Here is a 23091-nt window from a genome sequence, read left to right as displayed (position 1 = left end):
TGTTGCTGATCACAGGCCAGTCAAGGCTGGGGAAAAGTGGATTGTCTTCAGTGGAGATTATGCATGCACTTGTTCTGCTTGTGCTTGCTTATGTGTGTGTCTTACACTGCCTTTGTCCTTGATCTGAGTTCAGTGTGGAACATCAGAACATGAGCTTATAGAAGAACATTGTGCATGTGCTTTATGCCTGGGGAATGCAGAGCATTTACCTCTTTCCCAGAGTTTTCTCTGGACAGACCCATTAGGAAACAGATTCAGCAAGTAGGGATTTCAGAAAAGAGGGCTGCTGTTGCCCTGACATGTGCAACATCCTGACCTCCCTGAATTTATATGTCTTGCATCTGGAAAAGTGGACAACATGTATCATTTTAAGGAAATAGATATGCCCCATCATGACAGCAGGGATTACATAATGGGATTATAAAGCAATCCATGAAAAAGCAGAGATTCCCTTTCCTAGAAACTGACTTCAGAAGCACCCAACTCAGTGAAAACTCAGAGAGATTAGAAATAAGAACTAGTAAAACCTTTACTCTGCCATAAACCCAGTATATACAGTGATAAAGACAATTCACTCCCATGCTCCGGGGCATGCTCTCCTGCCAGGATGAGGGAATTTCCTTTGAGACTTTTCATGGCCCTCCAGCTTTGATACTGTAATGCAGTTGTGTAGGCTGTGGTGTAAGGAAAGTTTCTGTCTTCTGATGTATAACAAACACTCAGGGAAAGGAAATTTGGCTTCAGGATTCTTCTTGCAACTTTTATTCAATGAGTTGAGCTTGATAATGAGAGGTTTGTTTCACTGAGGGCTCAGGAGGCTTGGACTGAATATAGAAAGCAGGTATGGTTTGATATGGTGTCTCCTATGAAGAGCAGAGATGGGTGGTTAGGGAATGTCTTACCAGAAGTTACCAGCCTCTCATGAATATAGCACTAAAAAAAAAAAAAAAGAAAGAAAAAAGACAAAAAAAAAAAAAAAAGACATGGTCACTAGTGGGAGAAGGTAAGTGAGCCTTCAGAAATTACCAAATTCCCTGGCTGGTGTGAGCACATACATGCAATTATTAAACACTGCTTCTGGCTATTGAGTGTGAAACAGTGTGACTCCTATATTGCATGCTGCTTTTTTTTTCAGACCTGTAGGTTTAATTGAGTGCTGTATGAATGATCTAAAGATCCTTGATACCTATAGAAAACTTCTTGTAGTTTTGAGAAATCCCTGAATAGAATTTCCTATCTGCACTGATCTGGTTTAGTCTGAAATTCTGGGAGTAGATTCTGGTATTCCCTCACTGAATTTTTATTGCCAAACGTTATTAACTTGGATACTCTGTTTTCTTACTCCACCAAACATTGTAGGGTGCTAGAATTAGAATTTCAGAACTCGACTCAGTGCCAGTCCCTTTAGATGGAGCAGTCTCCTCATGGTAGGGATTGAATTAAGATCTCTGGCTTATACAGCCCAAGCCCCTTCCGTGTTGCCGAAAAATCTGATGCCAGACAAGTGGCATTCAGCAGCTGGTATTGGCCAGGAACTCCATGCTCCCCAAAGAAATAGAAAGAGTCTCCCAGGATGTGGAAGACTCTCACAATATCCAGTTTTAATGTTGACAGCTGTACTCTGCTGTATTAGCAGTGCTGTGTTTGCAATCCCTAGTGGGATTGCTGCCTGTTGGGCTGGCCAGCTGCAACCTAGTGGAGGGCAGCTGTGTGACAGCCTAAGCAGTGGGTGCATGCAGCAAGCACATGTGTCCCATAGTCAATGTAGCCTTTGTTTTGGTCTTCTTGGGATGGAAGATGCAATGAAATTACAATTACTTAATCTAAATCCAGCACAGCTGTGGACAACCATAAACATAACCTTAAGCCCACCTTCCTTGTATATGAGATGTAAACTAGCTTAGGGCAGAGGACAGTTTGAAGCACTGTTAAGCAGAAAAAAAAATATTCATCATGTAATTCTTGTCTTTTAAAATAGCTTTATTCTTCAGAGTCTGTTAGAAACTGGACCTTCACAAAGGCTGCCCCCTCCATGTGAGAGCTTCCCTCCTTGTGTGCCCCAGGCAGGAGCTCAGGAAGAGTTTAAGCTGACCCCCAGATGTCTCTCTTGCTCTCTGCTGCCAGGGATCTTCGGGCAGCGCCTGGAGGACACGGTGCAGCACGAGAGGAAGTATGGCCAGCGCCTGGCCCCGCTGCTGGTGGAGCAGTGCGTGGATTTTATTCGGGAGCGAGGGCTCACGGAGGAGGGGCTCTTTCGGATGCCTGGACAAGCCAACCTTGTCAAAGATCTGCAGGATTCTTTTGACTGTGGGGAGAAACCCCTTTTTGACAGGTGAGTTGACATCACCACATTCAGGCTGGTGTATGTGTGACTTGTAAAATCTGCCAGGACTCTCTTGCAGTGGCAATCCTAGCTTACATGCTCTTTCCACACCATCATTCTCTCTGTAGAAAACACTGATGGAGCTTTCTCCTGCATGGTGGTGGATGTGGAGGCCTTTATTCAGCTCACAGTGGTAGAGCAGAGCTCATTGCTCTGTGTGGGGCTCCTCCAGTGTTTCAGCTTAAGTACATGTTGAATGAAAAACATTGCTAGATTTAGGTGCAGCAAACTGAGCAGTTAGTGGTATCCCATCACAGAAATGGGTGTGACAGAGGTGAACTAGGTGACGTGCTGCTTTCAGATGTTGCATTCTCCCAGAAGATCTGCTGGAGCAATATCCCAAGTCTTCCTTTGTCACCAGGTTTCAGAATCCTCACCACCATCTGACATGTTTTACCTGGCCATTATGCCAGCAGCTGTTTTGTTGATGCTCAGCTTAATATTGGTTCCCATGGGAGGAGTGTCAGCCCTGTCTCTGAGCACTCCATCCAAGGGCAGCAAGGGAAGGGCAGCTCTCAGCTGTGCTGGCTCTACACTGGCCCTCAGGCAGTCAGATGATCAGAGAGATGAATGCTGTCAAGGCCTTCCAGCCAAAAGATGTCCTTACCCTGTAACTAACATTTCATCCACTCTGTCATACGTACATCCTGCCTGGAGTGAAGATCAGCATTGTGCAAAGCTTAATAGTCCTTTTGTGAAATAGGGCTTGGCCCTAACAGAGACTTGAACTTGAGGGATATTTGGATCCAAGGGCCTTGTGTAGAGCTGGTCTGATCTCTGTCACAGGTCCATAAATGAGATCGGATCTGGGATCTTGTCTTGGAGGCCTGGCACCATTTCTTGCTGGTACTCACTAGCCCAGATTTTCCAGGTGACGCCACTGGTGTCTGGTGTATTACCAACACATTAACCTTGGGGGATTGCTTCCCCTGGACCTGCAGCCAGCCTCAGCCTTGCCAATCCCTTCCCTTCTCTGCCTACCACTGCAGGAAGAGCTAGCACTGTCTCCTGCGTGGGCAGAAAAAGTGTTTGGTCTCATCTTGGGAAGTATCTCTTCAGAGTTTATTTGGAACATTCTTCTAATTCTTCCCTTCCCTCAGCTTCCCAGACCACCCATCCTCCTTTCTTTGATTCCTAACCACAAACAGTATTTGCTCCCTAAATGGAAGTGTCAAACATTTAGAAATATTTTCATGAAAAAATAAGTTTGAAATCATCAAATTGTCTCAGCTAATCTTTTCTTAAACAAAACCTTTGTATTTTTGACTGAATGTCTGGGTGTTCTAGCTCAGAATTAGAATTATCTTAATTCAGGGCTTACACTGTGGAACAGGAGTATCTACAGAAGGAATTAATTAGGAGTGAAAGTTTCAGGTTTTACATTCGCCTTATCTAGCTTCATTTTTATGTAGATAAACCAAGCCTCCACCTAGTATTTTTAAAGCAAAATACAATTGTACAATGGTTTGGATTGGAAGGGATCCTAAAGTTCATCTCCTTCAAGCCCCTTGCCATGGGCAGGGATACCTTCCACTAGATCATATTGCTCAGAGCCTATTCAACCTGGCTTTCAACACTTCCAGGGATGAGGCATCCACAGCAACCTCTTCCAGTACCTTACCCCAGCTCAGGTGCAGAAAGCACCTTTATTTCCACAGGTATTTGCACTGGCTAAATAGATCAGCCTCCCTTTAAGAGAAGCACCAAGGCCCCCCCGGAAGGAATGCCTGCCCTTTGGGTAGTCAGTGTGTAATGCAGCAACAAAGGGTTCAATGCAGAATCAAAGGAAGCAAGCCTGGAGTACCCAATTAGAGGAAAATTGAGGGTGTCCCAGTTGTTGCCTTTTGCTCTTTCCACCATGTCCCCGTACAGTCTGTCTTACAATCTGTAGTCACAGACAGCAGTAAGGGAGAGGCAGTGCCACTCTGGCTAAATGAAGTGCTTCTCCTCCTAGCAACCATAATTTTCTCTTTGTGTAACTATAACTTATCTCTGTATGGTCTGGGATACCTTGGCAGCAGAAGTGTGAAATCCTTATGCTTCTTTCCAAATCAGGTGCAGTGAAAGGAATATCCTTTCTTATTTCCCAGCTGCAGTCAGTGCTTTTAGACACCTTTTGTAACTACAGTGATATCCCAGGTGTTTATAGCCTGCCTGTCCCATGATGGATCATACCTTTGTGATGACTGCCAATTAAAATACATATTTTTAAAAGGCTTTCTTTTCCAATATTCTTATGAAAGGCCAGGTATTGCTGTTTTGAAAGCCCCTATAGCAGTCAGCTCCTGTTGCAGTTTCATGCCACTGAGAGTCTGGCTGTATTTCACAGGGCATCGTGGATGAAACAGTTACTGCAGCCAGTGGCCCTGAAGCTTTGTTCTGGTCTCTGCTTCTCAGTGATAGTAAAGCCACAATCCACAACTGAAACTCCACACTAAAGGAAAAAAAAAAATAAGGGTACTGATCTCATTTGTAAAACACTATAAGCAACTGAAGAAAACCACTGTATGAAACTCTGATAGTCTTGAATATGATGGAGCTGTTAAATAGGAATAGCATTAGCAGGGTTAGGAGTGAGTGGTGTCTGCTGACAGTTTCCTGTTGTAGTTTTTCCAGTTTTCTTGTAGCTGTGTGTTCCAAAAAGAAACATACTAAATAGAAGATATTCAGCTTTTGGAGAGAAGAGAGGATTTGAAGCGCTCTTGCCCAATGTTCACTGATATATTTTTCTCACAATTCTTTCAAGACAGGGAGGGTAGGGAGGAGCTGGTGACAGAATCTGTTTAGAATTCCAACAGACAAAACCTTTGAGGTCATCTGCAATGAGTAAAGGTGCTGTACCACAGGAAAATTGGAATGAGGGAGAGATACCCCCATACACCAGAAGCTGGGTAGCTGGAAAGGGTGATCATGGGATCTGACACCTCAACCCCAATTCTAAAGCAAAAAAGAAAGAAGAGGAAAAAGAAGTTCCTGGATTGAGATAGAAAATAAAAGCTGATATCCTATCATAACAGATGGGCTAGGAAATTCCAGATACTACCAGCCAGGCAGCCATGCCAAAAGGCAATAGAGGACCTGGAGGAAATACAGTTTCCTCCATTTTATCTGAATGCTTGACCATGGGATGTGGGAGCCCAGCCCATCAGCTGTACATGTGTGCTGGCTGGGGACAGTATCAGCAAGGATCAGTGAGAGGCTCAGAGGCTGTGTTTCACAGAGCAGGGATGCATCTGTTGTCAGTGCTGTGTGGTCACTGTACATTTGTCTGGACTGTTCCTCACATTCCTGCTGCACACTAGCAGAGGAACCACAGTGTCACCCTACCTTAAGCAGTATCATGGGCATATCCCTTCCCCTGCCTGTGTTACCTGAGGGGCATTTCTGTCTTGACAGAATGGAGATTTCCCTTGTTCCCAGGCAGGCCAATGACTGGCAGAAGAGCTTCCTTCCATGTGCCTGCTTTGTCTTAAGAGGGACCTTGATGCACTCCCAACAAATGACATCAAGCTTTGAGGTAGTGTGGGTTTCTAAATTTCCTTCCCTCTTCTCTGTTGCAGCAACACGGATGTTCACACTGTGGCGTCCCTCCTGAAGCTTTACCTCCGAGAGCTGCCAGAGCCTGTCATCCCCTTTGCCAAATACGAAGACTTTCTTTCTTGTGGACAGCTACTCTCCAAAGATGAGGGAGAGGTCAGTGACCCTTCTAATCTGCCTCCTGAGAGGATGTTCCCAAGAATCAATGTAGTACAGGCTTTTTCCTCATCTCTTCAAACTTGATTTAAATTAATGAAGTCCTTGGGAACCTTTCCCTGAATTTTTCTGAAGCTGTGAATGGGGTGCTGTTATCACAGGCTGCTGCTTAAAAAAAAATGACAGTCTTGTAGCCTGGTGCTTCTTTCTTCAGAGCAAAGCTCTTGTGTAGCATAATTGGCAAGAGATGCAAGGTAGGAGGAAATCTGGGTTCATTTCCCAGCTTTGCTCACTCACTAATGAGCTGTATGGAGTCACTCCCTTTGTCTGTGTTTTCCATTTTATATATCAGAACAGTATATTCTCCTTCCCAAAGATTTTGGTGGATGAGACATTGATCAGTGCAATGGTCCTTGTATTTCTTAGAGGAAAGGCACTGTGAGAAGGCAAGCTATGATATTATCCTAGAATGGGGGGGGAAAAGCTGTGAATACTTTGCCAGAACCTTCTTACAATGTTCTTCTCTTTGGTTTCCAGGCAAGGGGAAGGGCTGCCAAAAGCTACCAAGTCTGTGGCAGTCATGGAACAGGATCATTTACAATATGTTTGATTGATCTGTTTCATCCATATTGTGGCACTCCCTTAGCCCTTTGCAGATTGCAAAGGCACGTTAGATGTGGTCTGATGTGGATGCCACCTTCTGGGACAGAAACTTAATGAGGCTGTTACTTGTTTCTTTGCTAAAAAGCAAAGGCCTGAGGGCTTGTAAGTTGTGGTCCACAGTTCTGTCCCTTTTCTGTGTGTGGTCTTGTCTTTGTCTCCGGTGGAATTTGTAAAAACTGTTCCTCACTGTGAGTCTGGGGTTCACTTTCAGTTCAAGTGGCAGAAGGCTCTGTGGAATTGCCCTTTATGATGCCCACAGGAAGGTGCTTCTCTGCATGCATCAAATGTTTCATACATGGATATATAAGTTTTTTTATGGTTAAAAGGCAAATAACACTCAAATAATGTAACCTATAGTCAACTGTGAGAAAGCAAATTTCTGTGCATGACACAGCACGTTACCACACGTGGATATGTACTTGCATTCTGGACACAGCCACATCAGGGTGCCAGTGCACTAGTGTTGTATTTTAGTAGGTAGAAGTGCGTGTCTACTCCCTCCAAAACTTGCTTATTTTCTGCCTTATCCTTAGTGAACTCAGGCACTTCTGCAGGGTGCTGTGTTACAGACCCCACAGCGGTTATTTCACAAGAAACTGCAGCATTTCAAAGGCAGTGGAGCTGGTTTGATTTTGGTCGTAGGATGTGCAGACTGGGAAGTTTTGGATCTATTAAGCACTATTGCACAAGAGTAGAGACACTGCCAAATTGGGCAAACATAATTGTACATCACTGCTCACTCAGCTTATTAGCTACGTTGTTTGCCTGATTTTGTCTGCACAGGCTGCAGCAGTTTGGGAAGCAACATCTGATGTGAGCAAGGTCAGACTCAAATGACTTGTAGGGCAGAATTCTCTTTAGATTAGAAAGGCAATGAGGAGCACTAGGTAGCCAAAATGAGCACTTACAAAATACAGCACTGCTCATAGCACAGAGTTGTTTTGTTAAGGTGCTGTTGTAAACATGAGCAATTTTGGTTTTGTCAGGGAAACCTGGAACCTGAACGTGGGCTGTTTACCTTTTCAGAAAGGAAGGTGGAGTGCACACAGCAGGGGTGGAGAAGCTGTACGTGCACAGTAGCACGTGGAGCAGGATGCAGCACAAAGTCATACCTAGCCTATGGGGCCTGACTCGCCTCCCACATGGAAAATCCCCCTGCTCAGAAACGTGGTTTCATTGAAACCATGATTTCTAATGGTAAGCAGGGAATTTAAAAATCAAATGTTTTATTTTGTAAAGGTATTTTGAAACAAAAGGTAATTGTACTGGTTTAATTTAAAGTACTGTTTTCTTTTAATTTTTCTTTTGAAAGTTTTGAATGAGAGTTTTGGACTCTTAGTATAATTTTTGTTATGTATGGCCACCCTCACCTCATACCCAAAAAACCAGAACTGCCTACAGCAAAATAGCCTTTCAGATGAATTTGTGGGACCTGATGCTGCCACACTGAGACTATGGATAGGAATTATTGTGGTGATTATTAGCCTAGCTCCAGTACTGCCCAAAGTTTTTATTCAAAATGCTTTTCATCTTCATTCTGCACCCAGCTGTTCTCTGGTGTTTGAATGCAAACAGGGCTGTAACAGAGACCTTGGGTGGTGCTGAGGTCTCCAGGTATTTCAGCACAACTGAAGCATAAGAAAATATTTTATTCTGATCCCAAGTGATTGGGAGGAGGGTTTGAAAATTTAGAGCAAGAGGGATCTTCAAAAGCCTAAAAACTCATTTGAGTCTGAGCTGCATTTACAGGGTGGTATTTTAGCCTTCCCTGCTGCCTGTGCACTAGAGATGTACACAGCAGTTCAGTGGATTGAACACAGGTATTCAAGTTAGTTTTTTTTCAAGAGGCATCTGATTTTTTTATGAACATTTAAAGTGTTGCTAGTTTTCCAGCCAAACTAGAAGCTCTGAATTGGTGCTGATCTGTTACACACATTGCAAAATCCTTGTGTTTGGGATCGTTCATTGGAAAGCAGCATTTTCAAGGAGGTAAGAGTTATTTCTGCAAAATCCCATGATAAATAACAGTACGGTGCTGCTGTTGCTAGCTGGGCTGCAGACATTGGCAATGATCAGTGCTGTTTGTTACTGCAGGGGCTTCAAGTTTGTGTTTTCCTCTGGGCTGTCACTGTGGTGTTCCTAGGCTAAGCCTCTGCCTCGGTCAGGCCTTGGTAAGGACAGATCTGGCAGAGCTGATACATGCTGCACTAGGAGATGTTTTTTACCTGTCAGGTGTTTGTGCTTCGATGAATATAAAGATGCTCTCTGTGTAATGCCATGCCTGAGATTCCTTGTGACAAAGCATGGATTGTAAATTCTTAAATCCCTTTTTTCTTTCAAGGAGCATCTTTTACCTTTAGGTCATGTTTCCTGCTGTTCACAGCTGCCTAACTTTCTGTTCCAAAGTTTTCTCTTACATCCAGTAGAGCCAATGGCCTTTTAATTCAGAGCACTTGAAATGCGGTGCCAAATACCATCCTGATTTCCCCATTTGAAATAAATTGGGTTACAGAGCAAAATTCAAGAGGGAATTAGGTCTGTTAGCTCATCTAGTTCTGGTTCAAACTTGTCACTTGAAAGTTGATTGACCTGAACAACTGACCTTAACCTTCACATCAGTAGCAGCTGTCTTTAGCTGAAAAAATTTTAGAAGTTGAAAAAAGAATTGAGATTTTCAGAAGAGACTGGCCTTTTAATGGTGTCTTCGTTGCTGTCACCATTAGACAAGCATAGTGTTTAAGCTAAGGAATTATAAAGTGGTTACTTCTTTTAAGAATTTTAAGTTTCGGGTTTAATTTAGAGAACTTTTTTTTTTGTGCTGGGATGTACGAAATTAAAAAGTACCTGTATATTTAAGGTAATAAGGAGGAAGTCAGGACTAGGCACTGCTCTATGGATCCTTCTGACTTGTCTGGACTGGAGAAATCAGAAATGCAAGGAATTGCAAGAGTTTGGCCAATAGAATTCCCTTCCTAACAGTCCTTAAAAATTCAAAGAGTTTGAAATGAATGTTCAGCTGTACTTTTTTGGAACCATCTCCTTCTGGAATTTCTCCATCATTACTTTGCAGCTATCACTCTTCCTTAAATGAGCTTTGGTATCTGTTTTTCCACAAAATGTTTCATTGTTTCCAAAAATAAGCAAATCTCCAGGGCAACAGCAGCGTTGACAGGAACAAGCAAATGATACTTGGGATTGTGGCAGGACAATAACCTCCTGAGTCAGAGGTTTTCATTAGATGATTTAAGTAGCTTCGGGGGTTTAAGTCATTCCTTCAGCTGATGTGTCATCTTACATTTTAATGGGAAGACAGAAATTTTGTGAGGAGGTATGTCCAGGTCAGAATGACTGCAAATGGAAGTACGTCATTAAAAAGGAGGCAGCTGAATTGGACTCGTTTAGTTTTTTCAAGAAAAAACTTTCCTCTGCTCAAGTGAGCATTACTGCAATGTATTTATACTGCACTCATAGGCCAAGGCACATCTGCAGATACCAATGCCAGTGGGCAGGCTTTAAAGGCTGGCAGGCCTCACTAAATGAAGACTTCTATGTCAGCCATTAAAGTTTGCAGGAGGATTTCCACTGAGAACTGAATAGAGTTCTGGACACTGGGTTTTTGGTAAGGCACAACACGCTGGATGCCACCTCTTCTAAAGGAAAGCCTTTGGGCTTTCTGTTGTTCAGCATTTGTGAAAAAGGCTTTTCAGGATGTGAAAAGAGGACTCTGTAGTCCTAAAGGAAGGTCACGTCTGCTTTGCAGCATTTACATTAATAGCTCTGCTTCTTGTTTTTCCTGTCCCTCAGGGTACCCAGGAACTGGTTAAACAGGTGAAGAATTTGCCCCAAGCCAACTACAACCTCCTCAAATACATATGCAAGTAAGTGAAATTAATTAACACTTGGAAAAGTCTCTAAGTTTTGTGAGGCTGTCTTATATGCAAATAATATACTTTGAAAGTATGAATATTTAAAAACCACTTAAGTGTAAGTTACAACTCCTTTAAAAAATGTGGAGGTGGATGCAACCTGCCTGGAGGAAGCTTTTGGTTTATCCAAGAGGATCAGCCAAGCAAATTGCTGCCACCTGCAGCCTTGGCAGCAGGCATGAATGATACTAATACATTATATTTCTTATTTCAGAAGCACCTAGGGATCACTAAAGGTAGACACTTATTCCAGATACTGCACACTTGGAAGATTTATGACACAAGTTCAGTAGCAGATGCAGTCAGAATAGCCAGTCTGACATTTGCTCTGATTTGGAAGTGGGGTTAGTCATGGCTTCCTCTTTGATTACCAGGGACCCCACAGCCTTGTCTCCTTTCATCTCTGCTGATTTTCCCAGTTTTTGGGCTGCCTCTTTATCTGGGTATTGGAAGGTGATGATTTTTGAAGGCTACTTACAACTCCAACCATTCTATGGTTCTGTGATCTGATTTTGTTAGATTCAAGCCAAGCCACAAAGCTCTTTCCACAGGCTGCTAGTTCTTGGACAAGAAGATGATTTATTACTTGTGTTATATCTGTAAGTGAAAATTCCCCAACACCAATCCATGTAAATTGAGGATTCCTGTAAAAAATCTGTCCTTTCAGACCCAGTAGTAGACTGGATCACTGCTAGGTGGGTACTTCTGGCAGAAAACATCATGTCTTCTCTGGTTTATACACCAGGCAGGATCTGGGGTTACACTGAATATCTAAGCTACAGTAGTTTCTCAAATAATTTCAGGTGTCAGGGTTGTATGAAAACAGGACAAAACTGAATAGTCTGAGAAGGACTTACTCATGAATTCCCTCCTCCTTTGATTTTTCTGGGGCGGTTTTTCAAGATTCCTTGATGAAGTTCAGGCTCATTCCAGCATTAACAAGATGAGTGTCCAGAACCTGGCTACAGTATTTGGACCAAACATACTGCGGCCCAAAATGGAGGATCCAGTGACCATGATGGAAGGTAGGTGCTGTTCTGGCACAGCAGCTATATTTTGGAGCTGTAAGTGAAAGCCATACGTTCCTTGGCAGCTGTATCAGTTTCCTGCACAGTCAAAACAAGTCAAGCCATCCCTTTCATCAGGGAACCCCTCTTTTTGAACCTACTGCTAAAATGAAAGCTCAGCTGTGCCACTGTGGCTACAACTAGAAGTGTCTTAGAAGTGTTGTCTTCTAAGAAGACTGTATGGATCAAAACTTCACAAAATCAAAAATAAAAGAGTTGAAAATCAGTTAATTTTGGATGTAAAAAATCTGAAGCTTTAAAATTATTTGCTTCCATGTGAAACAAGCAGGCTGACCTTAGGGCTGGGATACAACTCTTCTTCCACATTGCACTGAAACACAACTACTGTGGTGCAAGTTTTAGCAAGGTTTTTACATCAAGTTGTGTAGGATTTTGGCAAGCCTGCAAAAAGAATTGATTAATTAATTAGGCACAGATGGAGACGCTGTGCCCAGGATGCCTGAACTTGGCTGTTTCTGCTCCCTAGCTGTAGGGCACAGCTGCCATGGTATTTTTTGTGATGCAAACCCTTCACAGAAGGTCAGTGTTGTCATGCCTTAGCAGCAGCAGTGCCTTGAGCTCTTCACAGGTCATGTGCAGATGTGTCTCTCACTGTAAGGCAGGAGGACAGCTTCAGAGCATGACCTGATGAATTGTAGTAGTTTGGAGACTCAAAGCCTATGACAGAGATGTGGGCCATATTATTAAGGGTAAATTCGATACCTTCCCCTGGCTGTGCAGAAGGTACAAAAGTCGGGGAGGAGCAGGGAGTGCGGGAGCAGTGCTTGTTACTCACTGGTGGAGCTGGGGACAGCTGTAAGCAGCCTGTGTGCGATGCTGGCACCTCCCCTAGTGGCCACCGGGCCAGCAGCGTGCTCTCTGCTCAGCCGGCACAGGGGACGCGTTTGGGTTCAGACCAGCTCAGGCTTTTCATTCTGCGGCTTCTCCGATGGCAGAGCTGCCCGTACTGTGTGTAGGTGTACACGTGCAGGTGCTGGGGTCTCTCCTCATCATCCTATAAAAACACTACAGTGATCTGACCTGGAATTCTGTATTGCCACAGGTCTGAACTGTAAAAAAAAATTGGGATATGTAGGCTGGATTTTTAGACTTAATCATTATACTCATAACAGCATTGGCAATGTTTTGTTTTAGTTGAGAATTTAGTTGAGGTTGGTTAGATAAAAGTAACAGAGTAGTGGAAAGACTAATTTTTTTTAAGCTTCAGGGTAGTTTGAATCTCCTAAATAAACTGACAATGAGATTTTAACAAAAGCACTCTAATTGTGTCTCTCTTCAAATTTAACCCATGCATTTCAAATAGAAATACCTGAAGTTTGTTAGGAATGCCCTTATCTTCAAGACATTTAGTTCTCTTCCTGCATTCACAGACATAAAATAGAAGTGGTAGGTGAGCTAAGTACATCTTGCTATTAGGTCAAAAATTCATCAATAAAATCAGGCTCTTGCCTTGAACCCTGAGTATGTTTGCCTTATTCTCTTCCAGGCAATACTTAAAAATAGAATTGCATAATCACCCTTCTAAAGGTTTTCTTCTTTTGTAGGAAGTGCTTTGTATTAGGCTTGGTAAGTGGTGTTCTCTATTAGTTCATAATGGTCTGCTCCACTCCTGGAAGACAGTGGCAGCACATTTCTGTGGATTTAAATAACTGCAAGCCTTTTCCACACTTGCTGTACACCCTCTGCAAGTGCATGTATAATGCAGATGTCATACTTCCTGCAAGTTTCTCTAGTCACTGAGTGCAGCACAAGTCCTGAGCTGAAATTTGTAGTTTTTCAATAAGAATAGTTCTGGGCTGCTCAGAGCAAGAAACTGGGTGAAGCCTCGTCATGCAAACAGGCTGGGGTGAGTCACAGAGGTCTTCCATGTCTCCTCACCTGCTTGTCTTTGTTCTCCATCCACAGGCACCTCGCTAGTTCAGCACCTGATGACAGTACTGATAAGTGAGCAGGGGAGGATCTTTGCTGTTCCTCAGGCGGATGTGCCGGGGAGCCAGCTGGAAATCAGACCAATGCGCCAGCGCAGCACTGTGGAGTGGATCTCCGAGGAGGACGGGGAGGACAGCAGGTCACAGAACAGTGCTGCCAGCCCCACGGATTTGCCTTCTGGCAATGCTGTGGCTCTAGAGGTCACTCCAGGACCTGCAGTGAAAATCACTCCTCCAGAGCACAGTGGCAAATCGACTCAGCCTGCCACAAGCCCCAGTAAAAGAGTGCAGACGCTGCCTCCATGGAAATATTCCTTCCGCCAGCAGGGAGCACGGTCTGTGAGTCCAAAGCTGGGCAGCTCCTCCTTGGACATCCCCAACCTCTCCTCCAGTGGGAACTGGTTGATGAATGGCCTGTACTCCCTCCGAGGCCATCGCCGGACAGCCTCTGGGGAACAAGTGAAAGACTCGTGTTCCTCCCAGAGACTCTCCACTTATGACAATGTCCCTTCATCCAGCCTGTCCCTCAGCACACACAGCATGGCCAGCACCACCTGGTCTACATCATCCTGTGAGATCTCCGTGATGGACTCGGTGAGCAGCTGCCCAGCCTGCCGGGCCAGTGACTCTTCTGCTTTGAGCTCCCTAAAAACCGAGTGGGTAACTCAGGGCTCGCTGTCCCAGAGCGAGGTCAAGACTGCAGATCTGGAGAACAGCATGGACAGGTTTGAAGCCTGCAGCAGCAGCAGCAGTGAACAGAGTGACCCGGCTGCAGCTTCCCGAGACTCTGTCCAGTGCTCCAGGGCCTTACAGAGCTTGGTGGTGGAGCTAAAGACAGAGCTGAGCAAACAGAGGACTGAGTATGAGACTAGTATCAAAAGGTAATGTCATCTGCAGGGGGCACAAGGAAGTCATCTTTCAACATTCTTTCCTGTCTGAACATGGGTGTGGGCTGCCAAGGGTACCGGGTTCTCAGCCCTGAAGTTTGGGATTGGGGGACAGCAGATTTGGTTCTATATTTTTCTTGCTACTCTCTGAATCGAACTTTTCTTTCTTTGATTTAAGAGAGCATCAGAAAGAAAACAAAGGGGATTTCTGTGACACAGGGAAATCCAATACTTCATATTCTCTGTGTTCACTGTAAATGAGAACTGCACAGGTAATGCTAGTCTGCTCTTAGTGTCCTCAGAGAAACAGCAAAGCAAACATCTTGTAGGGAGGAATTGGGACCCAGGATGGTCAGGCCTCAACAAGGATGGTCTGTGCAGGTGCTGATACTTTTACCAGACCAGTCTGAAGCTGAAGGCTTCTTGTTCTTTTTCCAACCCCAGCATTCTTGAGGAAACTGCTCTTAAATATTATCCACAGGTTTTTTTGGGGTGGTGGTGTTGGGACTGTATCTCAGCTATAATGTTTTGAGCAGCCCTTTTGTGTCGAACTTCTAGAAACCTCACTTTTGTTATCTGATGTAGAAGAGTGGTCCTTGGCTGATGGGGCAGCCTAGCTTGGAGGAGCAGCGTGAACTGTGTCATTTGCCAGCTGGTGTTTCCTTGCACAACTGCTGGTGCTGTACTTTCCATCTGAGCTCAGAAAAATTCCTTTCAGCTTTCAGGAGACCTGTGTGTAGGGCTGGGGCTGTAGGAAGTATTAATAACAAGGGAGTCATTAATTTGTGTGAGTATATTAGGTTTTATGACTGTATGTGATAATAGAAAGACTTTTAGGAAAGCATTCAGGGGAAATAGGCACATGAAATATTGATGCTTAATGGAATTAGATATATTTTAATATACAGCTATGTGCAAAATCGCACACCATATTGTAAAACATGCTGCTCTGCAGTATTAGTGCTCTGCACTAATGTGAAGAAGGGCTGTAGTCCCATTTCTTAGAAAGAGTTGAGTTCTCAGGGTTTGGGGGTTTCTTTGTGTTAAGGTGTTACTGTTATACTCCTTCAATTATTAAAACTCAGATTGGAAATTGAGGTATGAAAATGCTGCCAGTCTCCCAAACATGGTACCAAAAGCACGTAAGACTGTTGGCATTGTATAGCACAGCTTTAGGCTGCATTTTTTAGCACTTTTTTCTTGTTAATGTAGTTTCTTAAAAATGTATCTGAACTGTGATCTCTTCCCATGGGCCAGTTGTTAAGGTAGGAATTCCTCTTGCTATCTTCCTGCTTTATTTTATTATTTCCTCTGGTGGTGGCTTCTGCCTCTTGCACTGTGATGCCTTGGTGTGTGGAGCTGGAAGGAGAATCAGGCTGTGCAGCAGTTCCAGTTCCCACCTAACATCCCTGAGTGGGAGAAAAGCCCCACCTTGATGTACTCAAGGTGTAAGGGCTTATGAAACACCAGCAGTTGCTAGCATGGGATGTTGGGAAGGGTCTGTGAATGAGGGTGGAAGTTCATGACTTACATGGTTTGTTTTTTTTAATGCTCTACTGATACAGGATGGGAGAGAGGTGAGGGCATGTGCCTTACATTTAATCGAGCAGAACTGCCCTGGCACGCCTTGTTGCAGGGATACAGGTTAATAAACAGAAACACCAGGCTGCAGAACCTGGAAATGTGTAGCTGCACATTCTTGCCTGCTGCCTGGGGGAAGAGATGGTTTTCTACCTTTTATCAGTAAAACTGTTCCAATGGGCCTTAAGCTGCTGACATCAGGAGCATCAAGAAGACCTGTTCTCCATTCCAGCTGTTGAGCTGCTTCAGCTCCAACACCTGCCTTTCCCCTGCAGCTGGACAGGACAGAGAGCACTGTGGCTCGAGGGGAGAACTCTCAAATTGGCCAGGTCTCACAGGGCAAAGTAGCTGAGAGGAAAATGCCGAATGAACTAGAGTTTCATAAAACCAGGCAAGGTGCAATCACTGCCTTTTTGTATTAAACAGGATGACTCCAGCTGTTTGGGTTTACAGCCTGGAGGACTGTGCTGTCAAGTCTAAGAATTTCAAGCCAAGTTTTTCGGCTCTCAAACATTTTGTAGTGTTTTTACTACATCTGCAGCAATTTATGGGTGCAAAAATATGTTTCTCTTCTGATTATATGGACGGCTGCTAACCAGCAAAGAAGGGAGGCTGCTTAGTGCAAAAGATCTAGGCTGCCTCACCCGCTTTATTTTATTGAAGATAATTTACCCCTGAAATTGTACATGTGCTTGTGTGGTTTGCAGAACTGTGTGTATCTAGCAGGACATGTTTTAATGAAAGAATATGAGCTTTTTTCTTGGCACGTACATAAGTGAAGGGAAAGCAGAGTGAGTACCTGCCTGGGGCAGAGGTAAGGAACACTTGCTGATGGAAAAGCTGTTATTTATCATCAACGGCCCATTTTCTCTCTCTTAGTCAGAGGGAGGCAAGTTTTATGGCCTTCCTGTAACCACTCTGTTCTCAAGCATTTCTCCCTCAAGGTTAATATAATTACCAGACATTCTCTGTTGAGTTTCAGTAATTCATGTTTACCACCTGGCATTCTTAAGAAAGTGTAAGTATTTGGAGAGGACTGTTATGAATGTAGAAATGCTGTGAGTACTGTGACCCTGAGTAATTCGGTCCTGAATTAGCAGTTCAGGCTGCTGTAGTTGACCCCTAAACTTGGTGGTAGAAAATGTAATTGGCAGCTCAGAGCTGTTACGTGTGTGGGGGGAAGCATCCCAGCTTCACAAGTGTCCTATTCCAGCTGACACTGGCTGGGTATAAAGGTCTGTCTTCATCCACAGGGGCTGCTTTTTGCTGGAGTTGGTGCAGGTCAGTGCACCTGCGACTTTGGTTCATTGTGAAAACTGTGACAATAATCAAACTGCCATCTTTAGCTGCATGTAAAGGAACAGAAAGGAAAAGTTTAAAGTGATGCACTGCCTCTTGGTCATTCAGACCTTTCTGGTACTGCCCAAGGCCCTCTTCTTTCTTTGTTTTTGTTTTGTTATGAGGCCTTCTTGAAGTGCAGCTCTCTTGATAATCAGTTACCCTGACTAACAATAACCCCTTCACAGTTCCACTGGGATGCCACACCCCAGCTTCAAAGTTTCGTATTGGACTGATGAAGGAGAAGTGGGGGTGGTTTTGTGATGGAATTTTAAAAGGTTATTTATTTTATTTAAACAAGGGGTGTCATTTTCATTGTAAAAGTCTCATTTTTAAATTCATATTTTATATTTTAGTAATGAGTAATTCCTATCTGGGAATATTCCTTCCTCAGTATTAACACCACTACTTGGTCTTGTGATTGGTAAACACAAGGGGCAGAACAGCAAATGCTATGCCTTCTGTGCTTCTTTAAAATCACAAAACCATGAACTTTGTTCTTTGACCTCCTGAGTGAAAAGCCCTGAATTTTGCTACAGAACTTTGTGCCCAGATACCTTTAAGAACTGTTCTTCTGATTCTTCCTCATATGAAAGACTGGGTTTCATAAAATCTCATACCCTACCCCTATGTCAGTGATAAACTTTACAGAAAATACCATCAAATGGCTAGTGAGGAAGGACTGTGGCCTCATTTCTATCTGAACCCTAGGGATGTTCCTCTGTACTGGATAGCCATATAGGGAAACACAGTATCTCTATATGGATAAAGATTATTTTGGAATTATATACTTGAACTCTGCCTAAGTGAGGAGTTAAGGAGTTAATGAATCTCCTTAGGCAGGCAGTCTGGTGCTGGAAAGTAAGCATTGTTTTCTAAGATTTGAGCATTTTTCTCAGGATGCAAATAAAGGAAGCTCTGCCCTAAATTGAACAGCAATGAAATAGCATTTAGTTATCTCTTTTAAAACTTCCTCTTAGAATATGTTAAATTTAAGTTGTTCCTCTTAGAGTTTTTATAGTTATCAGCTGTATTTATCCAGCCACTTTAAAAAGCCTTTTTTTTTTTTTCCCCTCTCTGTTGGTTTTAAGAATTGAAGAAACAAGTGCAGACCTGAGGAACCAAGTGGTTAGGTTAGAAGAAGAACTGGACCAAGAACGAAAGAAATACACAATGTTGGAAATAAAGCTGAGGAATTCTGAACGCGCTCGTGAAGATGCTGAGAAGAGAAATTACCTCCTGCAGAAGGAAATGGAAGAATTTTTTTCAACATTAGGATGTTTAACTGTTGGGAGTCAAAGTGCTAAAGCCCCCAAGTAGAACAAGTACAGAAAATCCTGTTCCTGACAAAATGAGTGAAAATGCATATTTTGTTCTGGTATACTCATGTATCATGAGTAATTCTATAGTGATTGTGCTCTCAGTGACACTTGCCCTGTTGTCTTTACATGTGCTATAGTATTTGGGCCAGCTGGGAAAGACTGCTGACCACAAAGCTTGAAAATTTAGTGTCAGATTGCCAAGAAAAAGTGGGTCCCCTCTGTATCCACAGAACAGTAAATACTCTTCTCCAGAGTGCCCTGCTGTCATCTTTGGACTCAGCTGCACCATCCTTTTGCTGGCTTAAGGACAGTGGAAGGTCCTGCAGGGTGGGTGGATGGCCAGAACCAACAGATAAGCTGAGCCTGGAGCTGAGGCATTCCTGATCTTGTGCTTGGGAAGGTGGCATTCCAGCCTGTCACCACAGCCAGGACGTTTGCCAGACAAATTTAATGAGGTGGTTTTCACCCCACTTCCTCCATAAAGTTTGTTCAAATTTCTCATTCCTAGAATGGTATTATTTTATGAAGATATTGTGAAAACAAGGTCTGCAAACATACTGAAGATACCAAAATCTTGACAATTCACTAAAATTGTCCCTTACCCACCCAATGGTTTCAGTGTTTCACAAAAATGCAGCTTTACATTAAACTGTGATTAATAATCAGATTGGCTACACACACTCTGTGGAACTTTAAATATGCACATTTTGCCTTAGGTATCTGAAGGTTTTCTGAGCCAAAAGTAGAGCAGTATTAGCTGAAAGGAAAAAAAAAATAAATCTCCTGAGTCGATATATGTCTTAAGGCAGAAGATGGAAGATTCTTATCATCAAAACACATCTAAACATTAATAGCAAAACTTATGGTAAGAAGAATTAGTGCAATTGGGGTGGGGGTTGTCAGGGTGGTAAAGGGGGGAGGGTGGGGATCTACCCTTAACCTTTCCTGCACAATGTACACTTATCTCCCTTGTAACATTTCTCGTTACACCAGCTGATATTTTTGTTGTTAGTTCTTACAGGGATATGAGGGGACAGGAAGAACACTGCAAACAACCCATCAGCCCAAGTTCCTTACTTCTACTAAGGACAAATCATTAGAATGATGCTGTAAGTTCTGGTAATTTGCTGCTGGGGCTGACTTCCCTTCCAAGTGACTTCAAGGTTCTGCATAGCATGTGTAACACCCCAAGCCATGCAGAGCCTGCACGCAGAAAATTGCTTCACCTGATTCTGCTTTAATTTCACCTGCGAGCCCAGCATCGCTCACTTTGTCTTGGCACTCTGACATTCTGAGGTAGCTTGGGAGTCTCTAAGAAGAAAGAATTCTAACAAAAAGTGCCACAGCAACATGAACTGGCTAAAGGGAAAGTATGGACTGTAACAAAGAAGATGTTTTATTTTAAGTATTTTGAAAAAGTGCCCTGAATCTCATTTCTTACTAGAGAAGACTATGACTCACTGTCTGGAAATAACCGTAGAATGGGTGTTTTTCATACCAGGACATTGTCAATACTGAAAGATATACTTGTTCCTCATCATCTCACAGATATCCAGATATTTCAATATTTAAAACAACTAGCTGTTAACTTGTTTCTGCACTGTAACACTCCTCCTTCCGATAGAAATGTAAAAAATGTAAACCATTTAAAGTGAGCAAAAAGCAGAATTTTAACCTAATCTTTCCTGGATAAGAAATGTCAAGCAAGTAAGTCATATGGATTGGTTCATTCAGTTCTTTCAAAACCTTTTTCCTACTTCCCAGGCTCTCCAGCTGCCCTGGATTCCTTGCTGCCCAGCATGAGGCAGGTACCTGCATGTTCAGCAGCAGCTGCCTGCCACCTGCAGGTGTGAGCATCACCCCCATCTTTTTTTCCCCACCTCTGCCTTGAATTCATGACCAATGGTTACAAGTTATCCTTTAAGGAATAACATGGCCATTTAAAACAGCAGCATCAGATGCATAATGTGAGAGAGAAGCAGTAACAGACTAAGCTGGAAAAGCAAGCAGTGTGGCAGGTAGCTGGAGATACAAGGTCAGTCATCACAAAATAAACCTTAATATTGGAGGCTGGTCTAATGGTTGTAAGTAGATCACCAGGACTGATAGAAAGCAACATTCAATCCCAGTGCTAGTAGCAAGCAGGGTATTTTAATGTCTTCTTTTATTTTCACCCAAAACATGGAAGCCTTTCACTGTATCCATCCTGACAGCCCACACCTTCCTTACACTAGTTATATTGCATTATCTCCTGTATGCATCCAGTGCAGACTGCTCCCTTTAGTTCACACCACAAACTCAAGAGAGTTAACCAGCAGTCCTGCTCACTGCTTGTCTGGTGCATCTGGTGTTTAGTCTCCCAGTCAGCAGGGCTCAGTTCTTAGGTATTTAACCTTAGGTAACTGCTAACAAACCCACTTATCCCAAAATTGCAGATCCAGGATAGGATCATGAGATCTATAACACTACATAATGTGGTATCCAAGGTAAAACTAATTTTTTTAACATACAAAGAAACTCTATCCACTCAAAATGAGGAGTGAAACAAACCAGTTTCAGACTGGTTGTTGTGCTCCAGCAGTATCTATGGTTCTTGTTCACAAGGAATAAATTTCAGCTGCTTTGGAAGATGAGCCACTGCAGTAAATAAAGCTGGCAAGAAGCTGCAAACAACCCAGTTCACACTAAAATGGACTACCAGTTAACCTCAAGTGCAGCAACAGGACCATAATGCTATCACCATAATCCTGACACAGGCAATTGTGCAAGAAATGAGATCCACTTGTACCCAGCTTTGAAGAACAGCTTTTGATGGGAGGAAGATGATACACCCTTTCCTACCTTTCCTCTTCCCCACCAATGCATTTCCCCACAGCAAGCACTGGAGACTACTCCTTATTTTGCAGACCTTTCACTTGTAACAGTCCCTGATTTAAATGTCAGCTTTCTTAGCAAGTGTTTGTCTGTTTATTATTAATTAAAAGTGACAGAAGGTTCCTGGAATAAATTTTTACCACAGCTTTATTTGTGCTATCCTCCCAGCCTGGAACATCCCTTACAGTATTATGCAGGCAAAAAAAACAAAACAAACAATACAAAAAAACCCACAGTAAAAACTTTTCAGTGAAATAAAACCCCAACATATGCTTTAAAAAAAAGCAAAACAGCACCACTTCAGAATAACGAAGAAAACTTTGGTAGGTCGTGGCATTTCTAACAGAAAAAGGAACATGAATTAATAGCTTAATGACTCATTCACAAGAGTTCCACTGAAGCCAGTAGCATTGTGGAGTGTTTCAGTCCTGAGGCACCAGACAAATCCTGGGCAGAGCAACAACTCTCTCTGGCCTTGCTGTGTAATAACATTGCCACAGGAAACTGGCTGCACTTTATGCTGATATATGCAAATAAAGAAGAGCATTTCTGAGTCCCCCACCACATTCCTACAAGAGCATCCTACAAACTGGTAGCCCAGATAAACAAAGCTGGCTCCAGTGTGGTCACAAGTCCCTTTCCCTTGACACTGGATACAAAGGCACCACCAGCACAGCTCAAGGGAGCTGCAGTTGTTAAGGAAGCACTGAAACCCTGCTGGAAGTGACTTTTGTTGGGACTTACCTGTGGGAGAGGTGCCAGTGCAGTGGGTGGTCCAGGCATCCAAGTCAGCTCTCCCGAAGTCAGATCCTTCAGGCTTCTGCAACATGCAGTTTTGAGAAATTGTCCCTTACTCCAGGCATCCCAAGGCTCACCTCTTTCAGCAGCACAGGCTCCCAGCAGCTGTATTTCCAGGAATTAAGGTGTCTGCAGCTGGCAGCAAGGAAGCAAGACTGGATTCCCATTGGTCACAAAGACCATGCATGCTGTTAACAGCCTGTGGCACATCCAAAGTCCATGGGAATGAAGAAATGGAAAAAAACATGTCACCTTGCCCACAAGTGAGCTCACACACAAGACAGGATAGTACCATTAAAAACAGATGAATCCTCAGGCAGGACTCTCACTAATAAGATTTCAAGTGCAGCCCCATTATGCAATCCATGTGAAATCCATTGCAGCCTGGCAATGAAGAAACATTAAATGCATGGTGGTCAAACTTTTTTTTTTCTTTTTTATTTAAAATATCATTATAACCAACTGACAGACTAGATAACAATGTATACATTCCAGTGGTGCACATGTAATGACCTATGGCATGAATGACTTAAAAAAACCCCACAATGTTCTCAGTAATGCCCACCAACAGCTTATCTGGAGGAAATAAAGGAAAAGCAGAAAAAGGTAT

General features: G+C 43.2%; 1 protein-coding gene across 10 annotated transcripts in view; it reads left to right on the top strand.

The window, feature by feature from the left end:
• The window catches only part of ARHGAP22 (Rho GTPase activating protein 22), a 125893-nt gene extending 104049 nt beyond the window's left edge, over positions 1–21844 (top strand). For all 10 annotated transcript variants that reach the window (XM_064430742.1, XM_064430740.1, XM_064430741.1 and 7 more), the window contains 7 exons: positions 2125–2332; positions 5944–6076; positions 10544–10617; positions 11569–11690; positions 13659–14562; positions 18579–19674; positions 19822–21844. In XM_064430742.1, the coding sequence (XP_064286812.1) occupies positions 2125–2332; positions 5944–6076; positions 10544–10617; positions 11569–11690; positions 13659–14562; positions 18579–18807 (1670 nt within the window). In that variant the 3' untranslated portion in view covers positions 18808–19674; positions 19822–21844. The remainder of the gene's footprint in view (positions 1–2124; positions 2333–5943; positions 6077–10543; positions 10618–11568; positions 11691–13658; positions 14563–18578; positions 19675–19821) is intronic.
• Positions 21845–23091: the final 1247 nt, after the last annotated feature.

The sequence above is a fragment of the Passer domesticus genome, chromosome 8 (assembly GCF_036417665.1).
Source record: "Passer domesticus isolate bPasDom1 chromosome 8, bPasDom1.hap1, whole genome shotgun sequence".
Taxonomy (NCBI): domain Eukaryota; kingdom Metazoa; phylum Chordata; class Aves; order Passeriformes; family Passeridae; genus Passer; species Passer domesticus.
The sequence above is the reverse complement of the archived record's forward strand: the minus strand, read 5'-3'. Positions and strand labels throughout refer to the sequence as shown.